Source organism: Nycticebus coucang, chromosome 10, assembly GCF_027406575.1.
Source record: "Nycticebus coucang isolate mNycCou1 chromosome 10, mNycCou1.pri, whole genome shotgun sequence".
Lineage (NCBI taxonomy): Eukaryota > Metazoa > Chordata > Mammalia > Primates > Lorisidae > Nycticebus > Nycticebus coucang.
Window position 1 is genome coordinate 118093270 of NC_069789.1, and position 18000 is coordinate 118111269.

Below are 18000 nucleotides of genomic sequence, written 5' to 3' on the forward strand. Positions count from 1 at the left end.
GGCATGTGGCCGGTGCCTGTAGTCCCAGCTACTTGGAAGGCTGAGGCAAGAGAATTGTTTAAGCCCAAGAGTTGGAGGTTGCTGTGAGCTATAACGCTACAGCATTCTACCAAGAGCGACATAGTGAGACTGTCTCAAAAATAAATAAATAAAGAAAGAAGCTCTCTAACTTGTCAAAATTCATTTACATAGGTAACTAGGTAAGTTTTGAGACAGACTATGTTATGGTCCATCATTTCACTTCCAAGAAACACCATCAACAGTATCCTTTCTGATTTACCTTCATTTGTTTCCATCTGCATGGATTTTATGATTCTTGATTTTTATCTTTCTCAGAACTTTCATAATGACCCCCATGTAAGACAGCCTTGGTCTCAATAATTTGTGCATGAGAATAATGAATAAAATATCAAGGAATAAATATAAGATTCAAATATGTGTTCTTGTATCAGACAAAGTGATAAGTAGCAGCAAGAAAGAGGCCCCTACCCTCAGGGAGCTCACAGTCTAGTTTGAAAAAAATAGAATAAGAAAGTTTGGCTCTTTCTAAGTCCTATGATGGTAAGAGTACAGACAGAAATGAAAGTGGTCCAGTTGTTACCTCTGGTGAGTTTACAATTTAGCTTGGAACTTATCTTCCAGAGACTCTAAGAAAAGAGCCCTTTTTCCTTGAGAGGGGCATAAATCAGGGCGGGCCAGATAAACAACAATTTCTTTTTAGTGTAAGTATATCCTATGAAATATTTGGGACATTTTAACACTAAATATTATTTATTGTGGTGGTTTACCTGAAGCTTAAATTTTAACTGAGAATCCTGCATTTTATCTGGTAACCATAGTGCAGAACTCTTGCATGGGTCCCCAAGCAGTTGTTATGGCCTAGAAGTGTTTCCAGATCTTCCCCCCATTTCATCTCATAACCACTTCCCCCCCCACCAATCACTCTGCTTCACCTACACCAGCCTCTTCACTGTTTCTAGAAAACGATAAGTGCTGACTCAGGGCCCTTGCTGTCTCCTCTGCCTAGAATGCCCTTCTCCCAGGTTTAAGCAAGATTCTCCTCCCTTCTTCAGATTTTGGCTCAAATGTCACCTTACCCAAGGGCTAAACCATACCCCTTCCCCATCTAGCCCTCTCTGTCCCCGTAGGTTTCTTAACACTTATCACCACTTGACATATTCCATCTTTTTTCTTTGTTTATTGTCTGTTTTTCTCCACTAGAATGTCAACCCTTGAGGGCAGGATTTCTGTCTGTCTTGGTCACTGCTTTATGGCCAGTGCCTATAACAGGGCCTTGCACACAGCAGGTGCATAATGGGTATTTGCTGAATGAATGAAGGAGTAAAATGAATATGTCAGTGAGCCCCTAGATCCAGCTTTGCCCAAAGTCAGTGTTGTGGAATGCGATGGATACATACATGCAAGCCAGTATCCCTCTAGCCTATACTTCCACCTCCGAGACCAGGTCATGGCTGGTGGATTTCTTGCTGACTACACTTTCATCCTGGTCCTGGGACTCCCTCAGAGCCCAATGACATGCAGCTGGCAGTGACCGGCGGAGTTGAGCCCGCCCAAAATACAGGAAGAGTACAGGATTGAGGCAGCTATGAGCCAAGGCAAGGCCCACAACCAGGGGTTCGACCCGCAGGGCTCGGGCCAGGAGCACAGAGTTCGGGGCAGCCACAGTGAGTACCAGTCCCAGCAAGTGGTAAGGAGCCCAACAGACAAAGAACCCCACCACAACAGCCATGCCCAAAGGCCAACGGCGTTGGGCTGCCTGGCACAAGAGGGCACCGTAGCAGCTGGTCACCACCACCAGTGGCCCCAGGAAGCCAAACATAACTCGGGTAGCAGTCACCACAGCCTCAGTCCTAGCCGAGCCACCGTAGTCCACCACGCACTCCAGCCGGGCAGGGAAGTGCTCGTGGTGCAGTCGGCGGTAAATGGCAGAGGGCACAGTGAGCAGTAAGGCCAGTGTCCAGACTGCCCCACAGGCCACCTGCACCCCACGTGTCCGCCGAGCTGCTGCCCACCAGGTAGGCCTGAGAGCCAGTAAGTAGAGGTCAGCACTGAGAGCAGCCAGCAGCAGGACGCTGGCATACATGGACAGCAGGATGACCGAGGGCAGGGCCCAACAGCCCACAGCCCCGTATGGCCAGTGACCTCCGCTGGCAATGGGCACCGCCAGGATGGGGAGAAACACACAACAGAACAAATCTGCTGCAGCCAGGTGGAGAAGCCAGGTGGCGCCCACCCTCTGGTGGGCCTCCTTCCCAGCCACCCAGGCCACCATGGCATTGCCCGGCACCCCCACCAGAAAGATGGCAGCATACAGCAGCAGTGAGGCCACCCAGAACGAGTCGATGGAGCGGCAGGCACCATCCAGGCAGTCCACAGGCAGATACCCAATGTCACCATAATCCCCGTACTCGTAGCTGAAAGACGCGTTCTCCATTCAGGTCCCAGATGCCTGGACAGGACAGAAACAGGACAAAGTCTCAGTGAAGGGAACACTTAGGCCCTGGGGTCCCCGGGGTGTCGACAGCCCAGCCCATCGGCACCTTGCAGACTCCACGCTAGAACTCTAGCATATCAGAATACTAGATTCTAGAATCCTAAAATGGTAGAACACAAGCTCACAGGCTTCTTGGTGTTCTAGAATATTATAATGTTAAAACTCTAGTGTGTGTCTCGGCACCTGTGGCTCAAGCAACTAAGGCTCCAGCCACATACACCTGAGCCGGCGGGTTCGGATCCAGCCTGGGCCCACCAAACAACAATGACGGCTGCAATCAAAAAATAGCCGGGCGTTGTGGCAGGTGCCTGTAGTCCCAGCTACTGGAAGGTGGAGGCAGGAGAATTACTTGAGCCCAGAAGTCAGGGGTTGCTGCGAGCTGTGATATCACATCACTCTACCCAGGGCAACAGCTTATAGCTCTGTCTCCTTAAAAAAAAAAGAACTCTAGTGTGATAAAAACCTTGGAATTGCAAAATATTAAACTATTCAAACCCTAGCCATTTGTTACTTGATATTCTGGTCCAATAAGACTTTCAATGTGTTGGGTGGCACCTGTGGCTCAGCGGGTAGGGTGCCAGCCCCACATACTGAGGGTGGCGGGTTTAAACCTGGCCCCAGGCAAACTGCAACCAGGCGCTGTGGGGAGTGCCTGCAGACCCAGTTACTCAAGAGGCTGAGGCAAGAGACTCACCTAAGCCCAGGAGCTGGAGATTGCTGTGAGCTGTGATGCCACGGTACTTTACCAAGGACAATAAAGTGAGACTCTGTCTCTAAAAAAAAAAAAAAATCCTGTGGATGGAAATGTTCTGTATCTGTGCTGTCCAACAGGCCAGCTCCCAGCCCCATGTGGCTGCTAGTGATTTGAAAGTTGGCAATTGCAAGTGAGAAACCAAATTTTTCATTTTCCTCAATTTTACTTTATAGATTGATTTTCTTTTTTGAGACAGAGTCTCACTCTGTTGCCCAAGCTAGCGCACCGTGCTGTCTCGTAGCTCACAATAACCTCAAACACTTGAACTCAACAGATCCTCTTGCCTCAGCTTCCCGAGTATCTGGGACTATAGGTGCCCACCACGATGCCTGGCTAGTTTTTCTATTTTTAGTAGAGACAGGGTCTCACACTTGCTCAGGCTGGTCATGGACTCCTAAGCTCAAGGGATCCACCCACATCGGCCTCCCAGGGGATTACAGGTGTAAGCCGCCGGACCCAGCCAATTTTATTTAATTTAAATAGCTACCATGGCCAGTGGCTACTCAATGGACAGTGATATTCTTTTTTTTGGACAGTGATATTCTTGACATTGAATATTAGAATGCCAGTATGTTAGCAACCTGTAGTTCTAGAATTTAAAATATTAGAATCTAAAATATCGAAAGGGGAAAAGATTAATATGTTTCACAGCAAACATGTCTTGGCTCTTCTTCATCTATATTATCTAGCACTGGTGCAATGCAAATTTATCTCTGAAGCAATTATTTCAGTTTTGTTTAGTATAAACTAGATCATAGTAAAACATGCAGATAGCAATATGCACACATCACGATGTACAGCTCTCTGGGTTTTACAACCTGAACACATCTGTGTAACAAGTGCCCAGATTAAGAAACAGAACACTTCTAGAATCCTAATGGAGCAATTTTAAAAAGTAGTGATGACCAGGCATGGCGCCTGTACTCTCAGCTACTCGGGAGGCTGAGGCAGGAGGATTGATTGAGCCCCAGGAGATCAAGGCTGGAGTGAGCCGTGATGATTGCACCACTGCAGTCCAGCCTCGGTGACAGAAAGAGCCTGTGTCTCTAAATAAAATAAAATAAACAGAAAAATCATTAGGTCAGGCATAATGGCTCACGCCTATAATCCTAGCACCCCAGGAGGCTGAGGCAGGTAGATCGCCAGAACTCAGGAGTTTGAGACCAGCCTCAGCAAGAGTGACCCCCATCTCTAAAATTAATCGGTGTCATGGTGGGCACCTGTCGTCCCAACTACTTGGGAGGCTGAGACAAGAGGATCACTTGTGCCCAAGAGTTTCAAGTTGCTATGAGCTATGATGCCTCAGCACTGTACCAAGGGTGACAAAGTGAGACTCTGAGGCTGGGCTCGGTAGCTCACGCCTGTAATGCTAGCACCCTGGGAAGCCGAAGAAGGTGGATTGCCTGAACTCACAGGTTTGAGACCAGCCTGAGACAAGGGCAAGATCCAGTCTCTAAAAATAGCCGGGCGTTGTGGCAGGTGTCTCTAGTCCCAGTTGAGGTTACTGAGGCACAGAGAAGTTAAGCAACTTACCTAAGATCACTCAGCTAGGTAGGCAAGGGCCTGAGTTTCAAACTGTGTTAGTTCCACGGCAGAACCTTGTGCCCTAGAATACTATGATCCCAAAATCTTGGACTCTGGAGTTGGAAGGCAGTAGTAACATAGCCAGTTGGGCTCTGTGACCATAAGTGACAGGCAATTGCACTTGACTCTTAATTTCTTCATCAGAGAAATGAGTCAACGAGGTGGACTTACCGGTTTGGGGACACTTGAGGAATGAGTACATATGAAGAAGCATGTGGCACAGAGCAGGGGACAGGACCCAACCCTGACTCAGTGTCAGAGTGACCCTGCCCTCTGGCTCTCTGCCAACTATTCTGGAGTGGCTCCAGCCAGTGTTGTTGCCACAGGAAGGACAGAGAGGAAGTTGGGGCACTCCTGTGCACCCCTCTACCCTGCTAGGTAGTATAAGAAGCCAAGCCACTTTCTGTGTGTATGTTTAGAGTTTGATGCTAGAGTAAAATGTGTGCAGGCTTTTCTTTGTTTTGTTTTGTTTTTTGAGACAAAGTCTCACTTTGTCACTCTTGGTAGAGTGCTGTGTCATCATAGCTCACAGCAACCTCAGACTCCCAGGCTCAAGCAATTCTCTTGCCTCAGCTTCCCAGGTAGCTGGGATTACAGGTGCCCACCACAGTGCCTGGCTATTTTTGGAGATGAGGTCTTGCTCTAGCTCAGGCTGGTCTCAATCTCATGAGTTCAGGTGATCCGCCCACCTCAGCCTCTTGGAGTACTGGGATTATAGGCGAGAGACACCTCACCTGGCTCTTGTGTGCAGGATTTAAAAATTAATTCCCCACCAGCTGGGTGGGCTTGCACAGAGGCATATCACCTAACTTCTCTGTGCCTCAGTAAAATTTGAATAACATACTTACTTTAGAGGGTATTCCTTAAAGGATGTTATAAGAATTTAATGAGGGCACGGGCAGTGGCTTATACCTGTAATCCTAGCACTCTGGGAGGCCAAGGCAGGAGGATCACTTGAGCTCAGGAGTTTGAGACCAGCCTGAGCAAGAGCAAGACCCCATCTCTACTAAAAAAATAAAATGAAATAGATAAACTAGCTGGTCATTGTGGCAGGCACCTGTAGTCCCAGCTACTTGGGAGGCTGAGGCAAGAGAATTGCTTAAGCCCAAGAGTTTGAGGTTGCTGTGAGCTATGACACCACAGCACTCTACTGAGGGCGACATAGTGAGACTCTGTCTCAAAAAGAAAAACAAAAGAATTCAACAAGTTAATAGTAGCAAAGAGCCAGCCAGCAGTGCTTACAGCAGGTGTCACATGTGTGCCAGCTGCTATCACTGTCCGAACGCTGCCTCTCTCTCACCTCTCAGATTCCACCCTGCCAAGTTCTTCTGATTACAATCCAGAAAACAGGAAACCTTCTGTACATCAGTAACGATAGCAGACTGTGTTATTTGTTTTAACATTTTAACCAGAAATGGGTGCTTTCAACACTCACTGTTCCATCTCTTCATCTTTTCTACTTAATGTATCTTAGATTTAATTTTTTTTATTTTTTGTAGAGACAGGGTCTTGCTATGTTGCCCAGCCTGGTCTTAAACTCTTGGCCTCACGAGATCCTCTCACCTTGGCCTTCCAAGGTGCTGGGATTATAAGCACGAGCTACCAAGCCTGTCAATACTATATTATAAAATAGGCTTTGTGTTACATGAGTTTGCCCAACTATAGTTTAGTGTAAGTGTTCTCAGTACATTTGAGGTAGGCTACCCTAAGCTATGATGTTCAGTAGGTCAGGTGTACTAAATGCATTTTCAACTTACAATATTTTCAATTTATAGCCTGCTAGCACTCTGACAGGTCCAGGCCGATGGATTGCTTGAGCGCAAGAGTTTGAGATCAACCTGAGCAAGAGCAAAACCCTGTCTCTACTAAAAATTTAAAAAAACTAGCTGGGTGTTGTGGCCTGTACCTGTAGACCCAGCTACTAGGGAGGCTGAGGCAAGAGGATTGCTTGAGCCCAGGAGTTTGAGGTTGCTGTAAGCTGTGACCCCACAGCACTCTGGCCTGGGACAACAGAGTGAGACTCTGTCTCAAAAAACAAAAGTTTCAACTTAGGGTGGCGCCTGTAGCTCAAGCGGCTAAGGCGCCAACCACATACACCAGAGCTGGCGGATTCAAATCTGACTTGGGCCTGCCAAACAATGATGACTACAACCAAAAAATAGCCAGGCATTGTGGCAGGCGCCTGTAGTCCCAGCTACTCGGAAGGCTGAGGCAAGAGAATTGCTTAAGCCCAGGAGTTAGAGGTTGCTGTGAGTTGTGACACCACGGCACTCTACCCAGGGTGATGGCTGGAGGCTCTCTGTCTCAAAAAAAAAAAAAGGTTTCGACTTACACTGAATTTGTAGAAAGGTGACCCCATCATAAGTTGAGAAGCATCTCTACTTATATATCTATGTATAAAACATAATCACTATTCTCATTACTTTATAATAATTAAAATAATAGATGCAGCTGGGCACAGTGGCTCATGCCTATGATCCTAGCATTTTGGAAGGCTGAGGCAAGTGGATTACTTGAGCTTAGGGCTTCAAGACTAGCCTGAGCAAGAGCAAGACCCTGTCTCTACTAAAAATAGGAAGACTAGCCAGGTGTTGTGGTTTGTGCCTAGAGTCCCAGCTACTTGGGAGGCTAAGTCAAGAAGATCTCTTGCAGCTCCGTGCCTGTGGCTCAAGCAGTTAAGGCACCAGCCACATACACCTGAGCTGGTGGGTTTAAATCCAGCCCAGGCCCGCCAAACAAGAATGACGGCTGCAACCAAAAAATTGCTGGGCATTGTGGCAGGCGCCTGTAGTCCCAGCTACTTGGGAGGCAGAGACAGGAGAATCGCTTGAGCCCTGGAGTTGGAGGTTGCTGTGAGCTGTGATGCCACAGCAGTCTACCCAAGGTGACAGCTTGAGGCTCTGTCTCAAAAAAAAAAAAAAATGAAAGAAAGAAAAAAGAAAATCTCTTGGGCGGTGCCTGTAGTGCAGTGGGTAGGGCACCAGCAACATACACCAAGGCTGGCAGATTCAAGCCCAGCCTGGGCCAGCTAAAAAACAACAATGACAACTGCAACAACAAAAAAAAAGCCAGGTGTGGCAGGCACCTGTAGTCCCAGCTATTTGGGAGGCTGAGGCAAGAGAATCGCTTAAGCCCAAGAGTTGGAGGTTGCTGTGAGCTGTGATGCCACAGCACTCTACTGAGGGCGACATAGTGAAACTGTCTCAAAAAATAAAAAGATTTCTTGAGCCCAAGAGTTTGAGGTTGCTGTGAGCTATGATTCCATGGTATTCTACCTAGGATGATAGAGTGAGACTCAGTCTCAATAAGTAAATAAATAAATGAGATAATACATGAAAAGGTCTTGAAACAGCTGGGCAACTGTTACTGCTGTTCCCATAAGTACTGTGCCTTCTCCTCCACCCTGTTCCCATCTGTTCCATTCAGATCTCTTCTCTGCAATAATAATAAATAAATGAAATAAAATAGTAGAAGGCATTTTTGGAGCACTTGTTATGTACCAGGCATAACACTCATAACAATCATAGGAAGTAGATATTATTATCTGTATTTTTCAGACCATCAAGGTTATTATGCCCATTTCCTAGAAAATCAGCTTCTCCCTGCTTTGTTCTCGACTGTGTCTTGTGGCATCTAGAACCGTCTGTAGCACCACAGGGGCTCAATCGGTATTTGGTGAGTGGACCGACAAAAAAGGAAACTGAGGCACAGAGAGGCTGAGAAGTCACTTAGATCTCTTTCAGTTTGGGTGCCTGCAGGCACCCCAGTGTGTACCTCCTGGCACGTGTGTGTTTGTGGACCAGCCAGTGGCGCTAAAACTTTTGCTCTGTGAAACCACGGAGCGGAAGCTACTGAAGCTAAACCGGGATTCCTCTCCCAGGAATCTGCCTCCCTCCCGGAAAAGCACACATATGCATGTACCAGAATGTTCACAGCAGCCCAAGATGGGAAACCATCCAGTCACCGACAGCAGAGTGGATGAGCACGTCGTGCTATGTCCTCACAGTGGAATAACCTGCACAGTGAGAAAGAGCAAGCCACATGCAATAACATGGATAGCATAATTTTTTTTTGAGACAGAGTCTCACTCTGTCATCCTGGGTAGAGTGCTGTGGTGTCACAGGTCACAGCAATCTCAAACTCTTGGACTGGAGAGATCCTCTTGCCTCAGCCTCCCAAGTAGCTGGGACTACAGACACAGGCCACAACACCCAGCTAGTATTCTATTTTTAGTAGAGACAAGGTCTTGCTCTCCCTCAGGCTGATCTCAAACTCCTGAGTTCAAGTGGATCCTCCTGCCTTGGCCTCACACAGTGCTGGGATTATACAGGCATGAGCCCTGATGTCCAGGCAGATGGTATAATTTTGACTCAAACTGAGGATTGAAATCCTCAAGAGCAATTCAAGTGATCAAAACATTTGTACCCCCATAATATTCTGGAACAAAAGGGATGGATTTCGTCATATAATGTTGATTTCATTCATATGAAATTCAAAAATAAGCAAAAGGTCTTTATGGTGTTAAAAGCCAGGATTGATTACCCTTGGTGAGGGTGAGGAGTGATTGGGAAGGTTCCCAGAAGCTTCTGGGGATAGGCTCATGCCGGTGCTTGGCCCATGTGCTGGTTCTATGGGTGTGATTAGTTTATGAAGATTGTTCAAACAGCCTGGTCCTGACTTGCATACTTTTCTGTGTATATGTCATACATTGAAATAAATCAAGAAATGGAATTGTTAGGCCTAGTGCAGTGGCTCGTGCCTATAATCCCAGCAACCTGGGAGGCCAAGGCAGGAGGATTGCTTGAGCTCAGGAGCTTGAGACCAGCCTGAGCAAGAGTGAGATCTCATCTCTACTAAAAATAGAAAAACCATCCAGGCATTGTGAACGGTGCCTATAGTCCCAGCTACTCAGGATACTCAGGAAGCTGAAATAAGAAGATCTCTTGAGCCTAAGAGTTTGAGGTTGCTATGAGCTATGACACCACCATTCTAGCCTGGGCAACAGAGTGAGACTGTGTCTAAAAAAAAAAAAAGAAAAAAATTAAAGAAAGAAGGAAGGTAGGAAGGGAAAGAACGAAAGAAAGAAAGAGAAAGAAAAGAGAGAAGTGCTGAATTAAAGACCTTGTTCACTAGACATGGTACAGTTTGGTGGATTTTCCAGAAGCCGCAAGAATCCCTGGCATTTTGAGAGAGGCTGTTTCCTGTACATCTCTGTACAGGATCACAGATCACTGAAGCCTCAGAGTCCTGGGCTCAGCAATCCTCCCACCTTAGCCTTCCAAGATGTCAGGGTTAGGGCGGCGCCTGTGGCTCAAAGGAGTAGGGCACTAGCCCCACATACCAGAGGTGGTGGGTTCAAACACCGTCCCGGCCAAAAACTATAAAAAAAAAAAAAAAAACAGTGTCAGGGTTACAGGCACGAGCCACTGCACCTGACCTGTTTGGATTCTTTAACAGAAACTCTGATGTTGGGCTGCCCAAGCTAATTCTGAGACTCTGGGATTCTAAGGTAGATTCCAGTGTGGTGGTAATAAAATTCCGCTTCTCAAATTCTAGTTCTGACTCCTAGATTGTGAAAGCAATGATTCTAAGAGGCCAAGATCATGAAATCCTTCCCATTTCCTCCTTCCCTCCGTCATTCCCTCCATCCTTACCGTCTCTTCCAAGAAGATTCCCAATTTGGCCAAACACCACTCAGGAGCCCAGTCCCAGCTCCCAGCCAGGACCCAGGAGGTCTAGGTTCTCTCCCCTGTGTATCTGCCAGCTGGTGGAGCCCTGGAATCCACCCTGTTTTTCAGAAATCCTTTTGGACACTTCTGGGCACTGCCACCACAATGGCTTCAGTGAATGAACCTTCATGAGCAGGAAAAACAGGAGTGGCCTTTACCCACCCCCAGGGTGTGTTTGTCCTGGCTCCTTCCCATGACTCACACAGCCCAAAATTATGGGGTAGCTGGCGAGGTTAGAGAGGGCTCCAGTGGCTGGAAAGCTGACCCTGTCTCCCCAACCCTAGTCTCAAAGTCCCAGCTTTCTGGAAGTCAGACCTGGATGTGGTTTGACCTTCAAGGTCTTAGAGGTCTTGGCCTGGATTAGGTCTCCCCACAGAGCACCAGCTGTCCACTGCCAGGCTGCCCTTTGGCCCTCTGCAGAGCCACGAAAGATACATAAGATATCCCTCCCCCCTCAGGTGCCCCAAGGAAGACAGAGCAGGTTCACATGGTCCCCACAGGCAGCCAAGTGCAGGGCCTGAGGCCTCAATAGTAGACAAAACACAAACAAGTCCCATCCCCACTCTGGGCCTCAACTTTCCATCTATAAAATGGGAAGATATTAGCCGACAGTGGTTCTTAATCTGCTCCCTCAGCATAGCATGGTGGCTGAGAACAAGGACTCAAGGGTCAGAATGACCTTATTTGCATTCCAGATCCACCCTTGTTGACCCCTCTGAGCCTCAACTTTCCTCATCTGTGAAATGGACAGTTGCAGCGTGCATTAAGCACACTGAAAACACTAGGATAGGCTGTGTGCATGTTTGCTAAGTTAACAGCAACAAAGGATATAATATAAATTCTTAAAATACACACTCACACAATGCAGCCTTGGCAAGAGGAAGTGGCTCCCACTCCAGCTTCTGAACCTCTCTATTCAGCAGTTCTAAGCGTTTCTGCTTCTCCCCGCGCACGCTTTAGGGATTGAGGGGATATATTTGTACATCTCTCTTGTTGTTTTAGAGAATAAATTCATGTTGTTAGAGGAAGTAGTATATGAGGCAAGAGGCCAGGATTTGCTTTCTGACTAGGGGCGTCTCCCATGTCCTCTCTGGGTGACCCTGTCCTGGCTCAGCCTCACCCTGGACCTGAGTTGGGGGGCGGCGGGAGAGACAAACATCCCCTCAGTCCCCTCCCACCCCTGTCCGTCTTGGGAGACCTCTCATCTCCCACATCCTGCCAGCCCCAGGCCCCTCTGGGAACCTGCCCTGGCAAAAAAGACTGTCATGGAAGAAACCTAGGGAGGGAGGCTATCCTAGACAGAGAGGAACTGTCTCTGGCTTGAACGTGACAAGTAGATGACTCGATCTTAATAAACTTCTACTTAATAAACTCTAGCCACCAAGTTTCTGGGCATAAGTTTCTCAGATATTCTGGGAGGCAAATGTTTTCTGGTGTTCTTGGAGCAGAGACTCTCACCTAGGGGTCTGGGGTTTGCGGTGGGCCAAGGACAGGGTCTCTACAGGACTCAGAAGGCAGGAGAGAGGGCAGTGTGCATGCGGGAGTGTGGGCGGGGGACGGTTTCTCTCTCAGACCCCTCCCAGGGTGAAATGCTGAGTACCAGTCCCTAACTCACTGGGCCATTTTTAGTTCTTTGAATGAGAACCTCCTAGAAGGTTATTAAGTCTACCCCTATAAAACTGCCATTTTTTGCAGATCAAAAAAGGTTGAATTTCAGCAAATCCATAAGAGGTGAGAATGCAGGTCAGTGGTTACCAGAGGTGAAGGGGGTAGAGAGTAGGAAATGACTGCTTCATGGGTACAGAATTTCCTTTTGGAGTGGTGAGAAAGTTCTGGAACTGAATAGCAGTAACAGTTGCACAACGTTGTGAAGGTAGAAAATGCTACTGATGGGAAATTTTATGTTGGGTGCATTTTACCACAATTTTCTTTTTTCTTTTTTTTTTAACTTGCTTTTTTATTTATTTATTTTTGTTGTTGTTGTTGTTACAATTTGGCCAGGGCCAGGTTCAAACCCGCCACCCTCAGTATATGGGGCTGGTGCCCTACTCACGGAGCCCCAGGCACCACCCTTACCACAATTTTCAAGAGCAATAAATAAATAATTAGACCCCCTCACCTCACCTTTGACCATTTCATAGAGTTCAATCTAATGAAATTATAGGAGCCTGACAGGATGAGTGTCTAAGAGGGGGGAGCCAAAGTTTCTCTTTCTCTTTTGAATAGTATAATATAAAATGATATATATTATGTGATATATGATGCATGGAAAAGGATGTCTTAACATATGCGCAAGTGGTAAAGCACAACCATAAAAGAAGCACCAGTGAAACCACCATCATTCTTAGACTCTTTGATTATCTAGACCAAGGAACAGTAAACAATTGCTGTCAAGGCCCAGACAGTAAATACTTTCATTTTTGCCAGTTAAGAGGTCACTTGAAGTCTATCACAATGACTCAGCTCTGCCCCCACAGTACGAAAGCCTCAGTATAGGAATGTGCATGGCTTTGTTCCAATAAAACTTTATTTACACAAACAAGCAACAGGCCAGAGTTTGCTGACCCCTGATCAAAATCAGACTCTGAAGTATTCGAATGCTGGAGTATTCGAATCACAGATTCTTAGAATGTTGGAGTCACAGACTATTGGACCCAAGGGAGTCTACAGTGTGAGTTACAGACTATTTGAATCCCATGATTCTAGAATGTTTTAACTTTCCAAGCATAGAGCTCCAGCAATTAAATGTTAGAATTTTGCAGACACTCTGGAACATTTGTCAAGGAAGTCTAGCCCTAAGCAGTTTGACACTCATGGCCACTGGCCACATGAGGCTACTAAGTATTTGAAATATATCAGGATATTTGTGACAGGTAAGAAGTGCTGTTAAGTATAAAATTCACACCAGATTTTAAAAACTTAGTACACAAATAAAAAATTAAAATGAATAGGGCGGCGCCTGTGGCTCAACGGGTAGGGCGCCGGTCCCATATGCCGGAGGTGGTGGGTTCAAGCCCAGCCCCGGCCAAAAATAAAAAAAAAAAAAAAAAATTAAAATGAATATTAAATCCCTCAAGAATTTTTAAATATTGATCACATATGAAAATGATACACTTTTAAATATATTGGATTAAATAAAATATGTTACTATAATTAATTTTACCTGATTTCTTTCTTTGTGCTTATCTTTTGTTTGCCTGCTAGAAAATACAAAATCACATAGGAGGCTCACACTAGAGTAGTACGCTCCTGGCTCTAAGAGGGGTGAGGCTCAGGAAGGTTACATGGCACAGATACAGAGAAGGAAAGCTAAGGGCTGCGTGGCGGCAGCAGGACACAGCCCACTCAGCCAAGCCCGTCTCCCACTTCCCTTCCCCTCACTTCCCTTTCGTCACTTGTTGACCCAGCAGATTCTCCAGGCCACAGATTTGGCAATCTTCTGCCCTTCAGCCCACTTCCCTCCTAGGCAGGGCTGGTCAACACCAGGTGGAGGCTGCCTCGGGAAGGCCACCTGGATCCTACTCAGTGGCCTCCAAGTGTTTCTAGAAGATCATTGTGGGGCCCAGCTCTTGGAACAATATCTCCTTCCTGAATCAGGGTGGGGAAAAATACATGCTGCCTACAGCCCACTCCCCAAACCAGGAAAGCTAGAAGATATCAGGAACAGAGATGGAGGTAGGGGTTGGGGAGGCAGAGGAGGAAGTCAGGGAGGACTTCCTGGAGGAGGCTGAACTCTGAAGGAAGATAAGTGGATGTAGTCATGGCCTGTGGAAAACAGACTTGGCAGCCAGAAGATCAGGAAAGAGGCAAGGGAGGGACCCCAGTGGGAGAGGAGGGAGGGTTTGGACCACGAAGGGCCTGGGGTAGGAAGGAAGTGGTATCTGGGATGGGTCCAAGAAGCAGGTCTGGGTGACTGGGACAGTGGATTGTCCCTGGGATAGGGAGGCAAGGAGAGGAAGAGGTTTGGGAGAGAATGCTGAGGTCAGTTTGAGTGCGGTGAGTATGTGGGGAGGCCAGGTGTGAACAGAGAGATGTTGAAGTGAGCATGAAGCGAGTTGGAGAGAGAGTTCTGGAAAGCCAACATTGAAGTGAAAGAAGCTCTGCAAAGGAAGAAGGATGGAGCTGAGAGGTAGAGGAATACTAGCCGGGAACAGCCAGGGAGGAGCCCTATGCAGGCAGGAGAAGGCTAATACGCAGGATGTTGGCTGGAGAGGAAGAACAAGGTCCTCGGGTATGGAGGTACCAGCAACTGCCCCCTACGACTTGAAGGTACTAAGGTTCATGTCCTTGATGCCAGCAGGTCTACCCAGTGAATGCAAAGTCTCAAACCAAATCCTGTCTCAGGTGCCAACATGTACTCTCAGGTGGGCACATATGCCTTACAGCCTCTTCTGGAGAGTGGCACCTGCCCTTATAGGTGATCAGAGTTTGGTTGTTGTTGTTTTTTTTTTTTTTGTAGAGACAGAGTCTCACTTTGCTGCCCGTAGAGTGCCATGACGTCACAGGACTCACAGCAACCTCCAGCTTTTGGGCTTCTCCGATTCTCCTGCCTCAGCCTCCCGAGCAGCTGGGACTACAGGCGCCCGCCACAACGCCCAGCTATTTTTTGGTTGCAGTTTGGCCGAGGCCGGGTTTGAACCCGCTACCCTCGGTATATGGGGCCGGCACCCTGCTCACTGAGCCACAGGCGCCACCCTGTTTTTTTTTTTTTCTTAAAGATGGGGTCTTGCTCTGTTACCCAGGCATGAGTGCAGTGTTCATGAGCACGACTCACTGTAACCTTGAACTCCTATGATCCTCGAACTTCAACCTCCTGAGTAATTGGGAATTCAAGTGCCGCCACACCCAGCCAGACAATATCTTTTTTTTTAACTTTATTCAAATTAATATGAGGGTACAACATTTAGGTTACATTGTTCTCACTTCTTCGTAGAAGAGCCCCTCACCCAGGGGCATGTTATACACCCTCACATTAGGTGAGATTCCGCCTCATGCCCTTCCTCCTTCCACCACACAACCTCCCCTCACCCCCATCCTGCCTCCCTGTATCCCCAAACTGGACTATAATAGTGGCAGAGGGTTTTGGTTCTTTTGCTTTTTGAGACAGAATGTCACTATGTCACCCTTGGTAGAGTGCTATGGCATCACAGCTCACAGCAACCTCAAACTCTTGGGCTTAAGAAATTCTCTTACCTCAGCCTCCCGAATAGCTGGGACTAAAGGCGCCCGCCACAGCGCCTGGCTATTTTTTTGGTTGCAGTTGTCATTATTGTTTAGCAGGCCCCAGCCGGGCTCGAACCAGCCAGCCTCAGTGCATATGGCTGGCACCCTACTCACTGAGCTACGGGCGCTGAGCCTATAATAGTGTTTTATTGTTCTTAGGGACATTTAGTTGTTTATATAGTGATCTCATGTTAGTATGGAGTACATTGGATATTCATCTTTCCATTCTTACAATATTTTACTAAGAAGAATGTATTTCAACTCCATCCAGGTAAATGTAAAAGATGTAAACTCTCCATCTTTTAATAGCTGCATAATATTCCATGGTATACATGTACCATATTTTGTTGATCCATTCATGGGTTGATGAGCACTTAGGTGGCTTCCATGACTTAGCTATTATGAATTGAGCTGCAATAAACATTCAAGTGCAGATGTCTTTGTGATAAAATGATTTATGTTTTTCTGGGTAGATACCTAGTAATGGGATTGCAGACAATATCATTTGATGAGAGTTTTAGCCTGGTGCAGTGGCTCCTGCCTATAATCCCCAAACTCTGGAAGGGTGAAGCAGATGGATTGCTTGAACTCACAGTTGGAGACAAGCCTGAGCAAGAATGAGATGCCCCATCTATACTAAAAATCAAAAAAATTAGCCAGGCTCAGGGCCCATAGCTCAGTGAGTAGGGCGCCAGCCACATACACCACGGTTGGCAGGTTCGAGCCCAGTCTGGGCCGGCTAAACAACAATGACAACTGCAACCAAAAAATAGCTGGGCATTGTGGTAGGTTCCTGGAATCCTAGCTACTCGGGAGGCTAAAGCAAGAGAATCACTTAAGCCCAAGAGTTTGAGGTTGCTGTGAGCTATGACGCCATGGCACTCTATCAAGGGTGACATAGTGAGACTCTGTCTCAAAAAAATTTTTTTAGGGCAGCGCCTGTGGCTCAAGGAGTAGGGTGCCAGTCCCATATGCCGGAGGTGGCGGGTTCAAACCCAGCCCCGGCCAAAAACCACAAAAAAAGAAAAAAAAATTTTTTAAAAACTAGCCAAGTATGGTGGCAGGTGTTTATAGGTCTAGCTTCTCAGGAGGCTGAGACAAGAAGATCGCTTGAACATAGGAGTTTGAGGTTACTGTGAGCCAGGCTGATGCCACAGCACTCTACACAGGGTGACAGAGTGAGACTCTATTACAAAAAAAAAAAAAAAAAACTTCTAGCCAAGGCAGCCCTAACAATGCGTAGTGCCAAGATCCAGCTATTTTTTTCCCCCAGAATCAGACAAAATCTTGACCCAGTGCCACCCCCATATTAAAGGTGATGTTTCCTAGACTCTCAGCCTATTTTCTCAAAAAGGAAGGACTCCAAACCTGTGCCCTCAGGTATAGAGGCCACCAGCCCGGCAGGGCTACTAACCTCACTAAATGGGTGAGTCCGAATTGAGTTGTGCTATTGAGTGTAACACACACAGGGTTTCATGGACTTAATACCAAAATAGTAATAATAACAGTATTTTATATATATTTGATTAGATAAAAAATATATATATCGTTGATTAGATTATTGTATTACATATTAAGTGTCGTGTAGTTACATAATATGACTATATTGATGGCTTTAAGATGACTATAGTATCAATACATATATACATTAATGTTATGTGTTATATACTTTGTATATTATAAATTCTATACTATGTTGATATTCATATAATATATACTAGTTATATAATAAAATTAATATAGCAGTAATATCACTGTTCTTACTATAATGTATAATTATATTATATTATTGAATATTTATTATTATTTCATCTGTTTCTTTTCACTTTTTTTTTTTCTTTAGAGACAGAGTCTCACTTTGTCGCCCTCCATAGAGTTCCATGGCATTACAGCTCAGAACAACCTCCAGCTTTTGGGCTTAGGCGATTCTCTTGCCTCAACCTCCCAACTAGCTGGGACTACAGGCATCTGCCACAACACCTAGCTACTCACCAGGTATATGGGGCCAGCACCCTACTCACTGAGCCACAGACGCAGCCCTCTTTTTACTTTTTTAATATGGCCACTAGAAAAACTTTTTTTTTCTTGCAGTTTTTGGCCGGGGCTGGGTTTGAACCTACCACCTCCAGTACATGGTGCCTGCACCCTACTCCTTTGAGCCACAGGCACCACCTGGGCACTAGAAAATTTAAAAC

At 46.5% G+C, this 18000-nt stretch overlaps 1 protein-coding gene across 4 annotated transcripts; it reads right to left on the reverse strand.

Moving 5' to 3' along the window:
• Window positions 1-1441: 1441 nt before the first annotated feature.
• On the reverse strand, window positions 1442-11485 carry C5AR2 (complement C5a receptor 2). Of its 4 annotated transcripts, XM_053605488.1 has the most exons (4): window positions 11442-11457; window positions 10508-10706; window positions 8775-8868; window positions 1442-2470 (listed from the first exon to the last, which is right to left on the reverse strand). In XM_053605488.1, the coding sequence occupies exon 4, from the start codon at window positions 2453-2455 to the stop codon at window positions 1442-1444; it is 1014 nt and encodes a 337-aa protein (XP_053461463.1). In that variant the 5' UTR covers window positions 2456-2470; window positions 8775-8868; window positions 10508-10706; window positions 11442-11457. The 4 variants fall into 4 exon arrangements, with proteins under 4 accessions (XP_053461463.1, XP_053461462.1, XP_053461464.1 ...); XM_053605487.1 differs by having other exon boundaries at window positions 10508-11485; XM_053605489.1 differs by lacking the exon at window positions 8775-8868 and having other exon boundaries at window positions 10508-11485.
• Window positions 11486-18000: the final 6515 nt, after the last annotated feature.

Bases quoted from the DNA above. Each gene is read 5' to 3' on its own strand.
- C5AR2 (XM_053605489.1), bottom strand. From the start codon at position 2,455: ATGGAGAACGCGTCTTTCAGCTACGAGTACGGGGATTATGGTGACATT.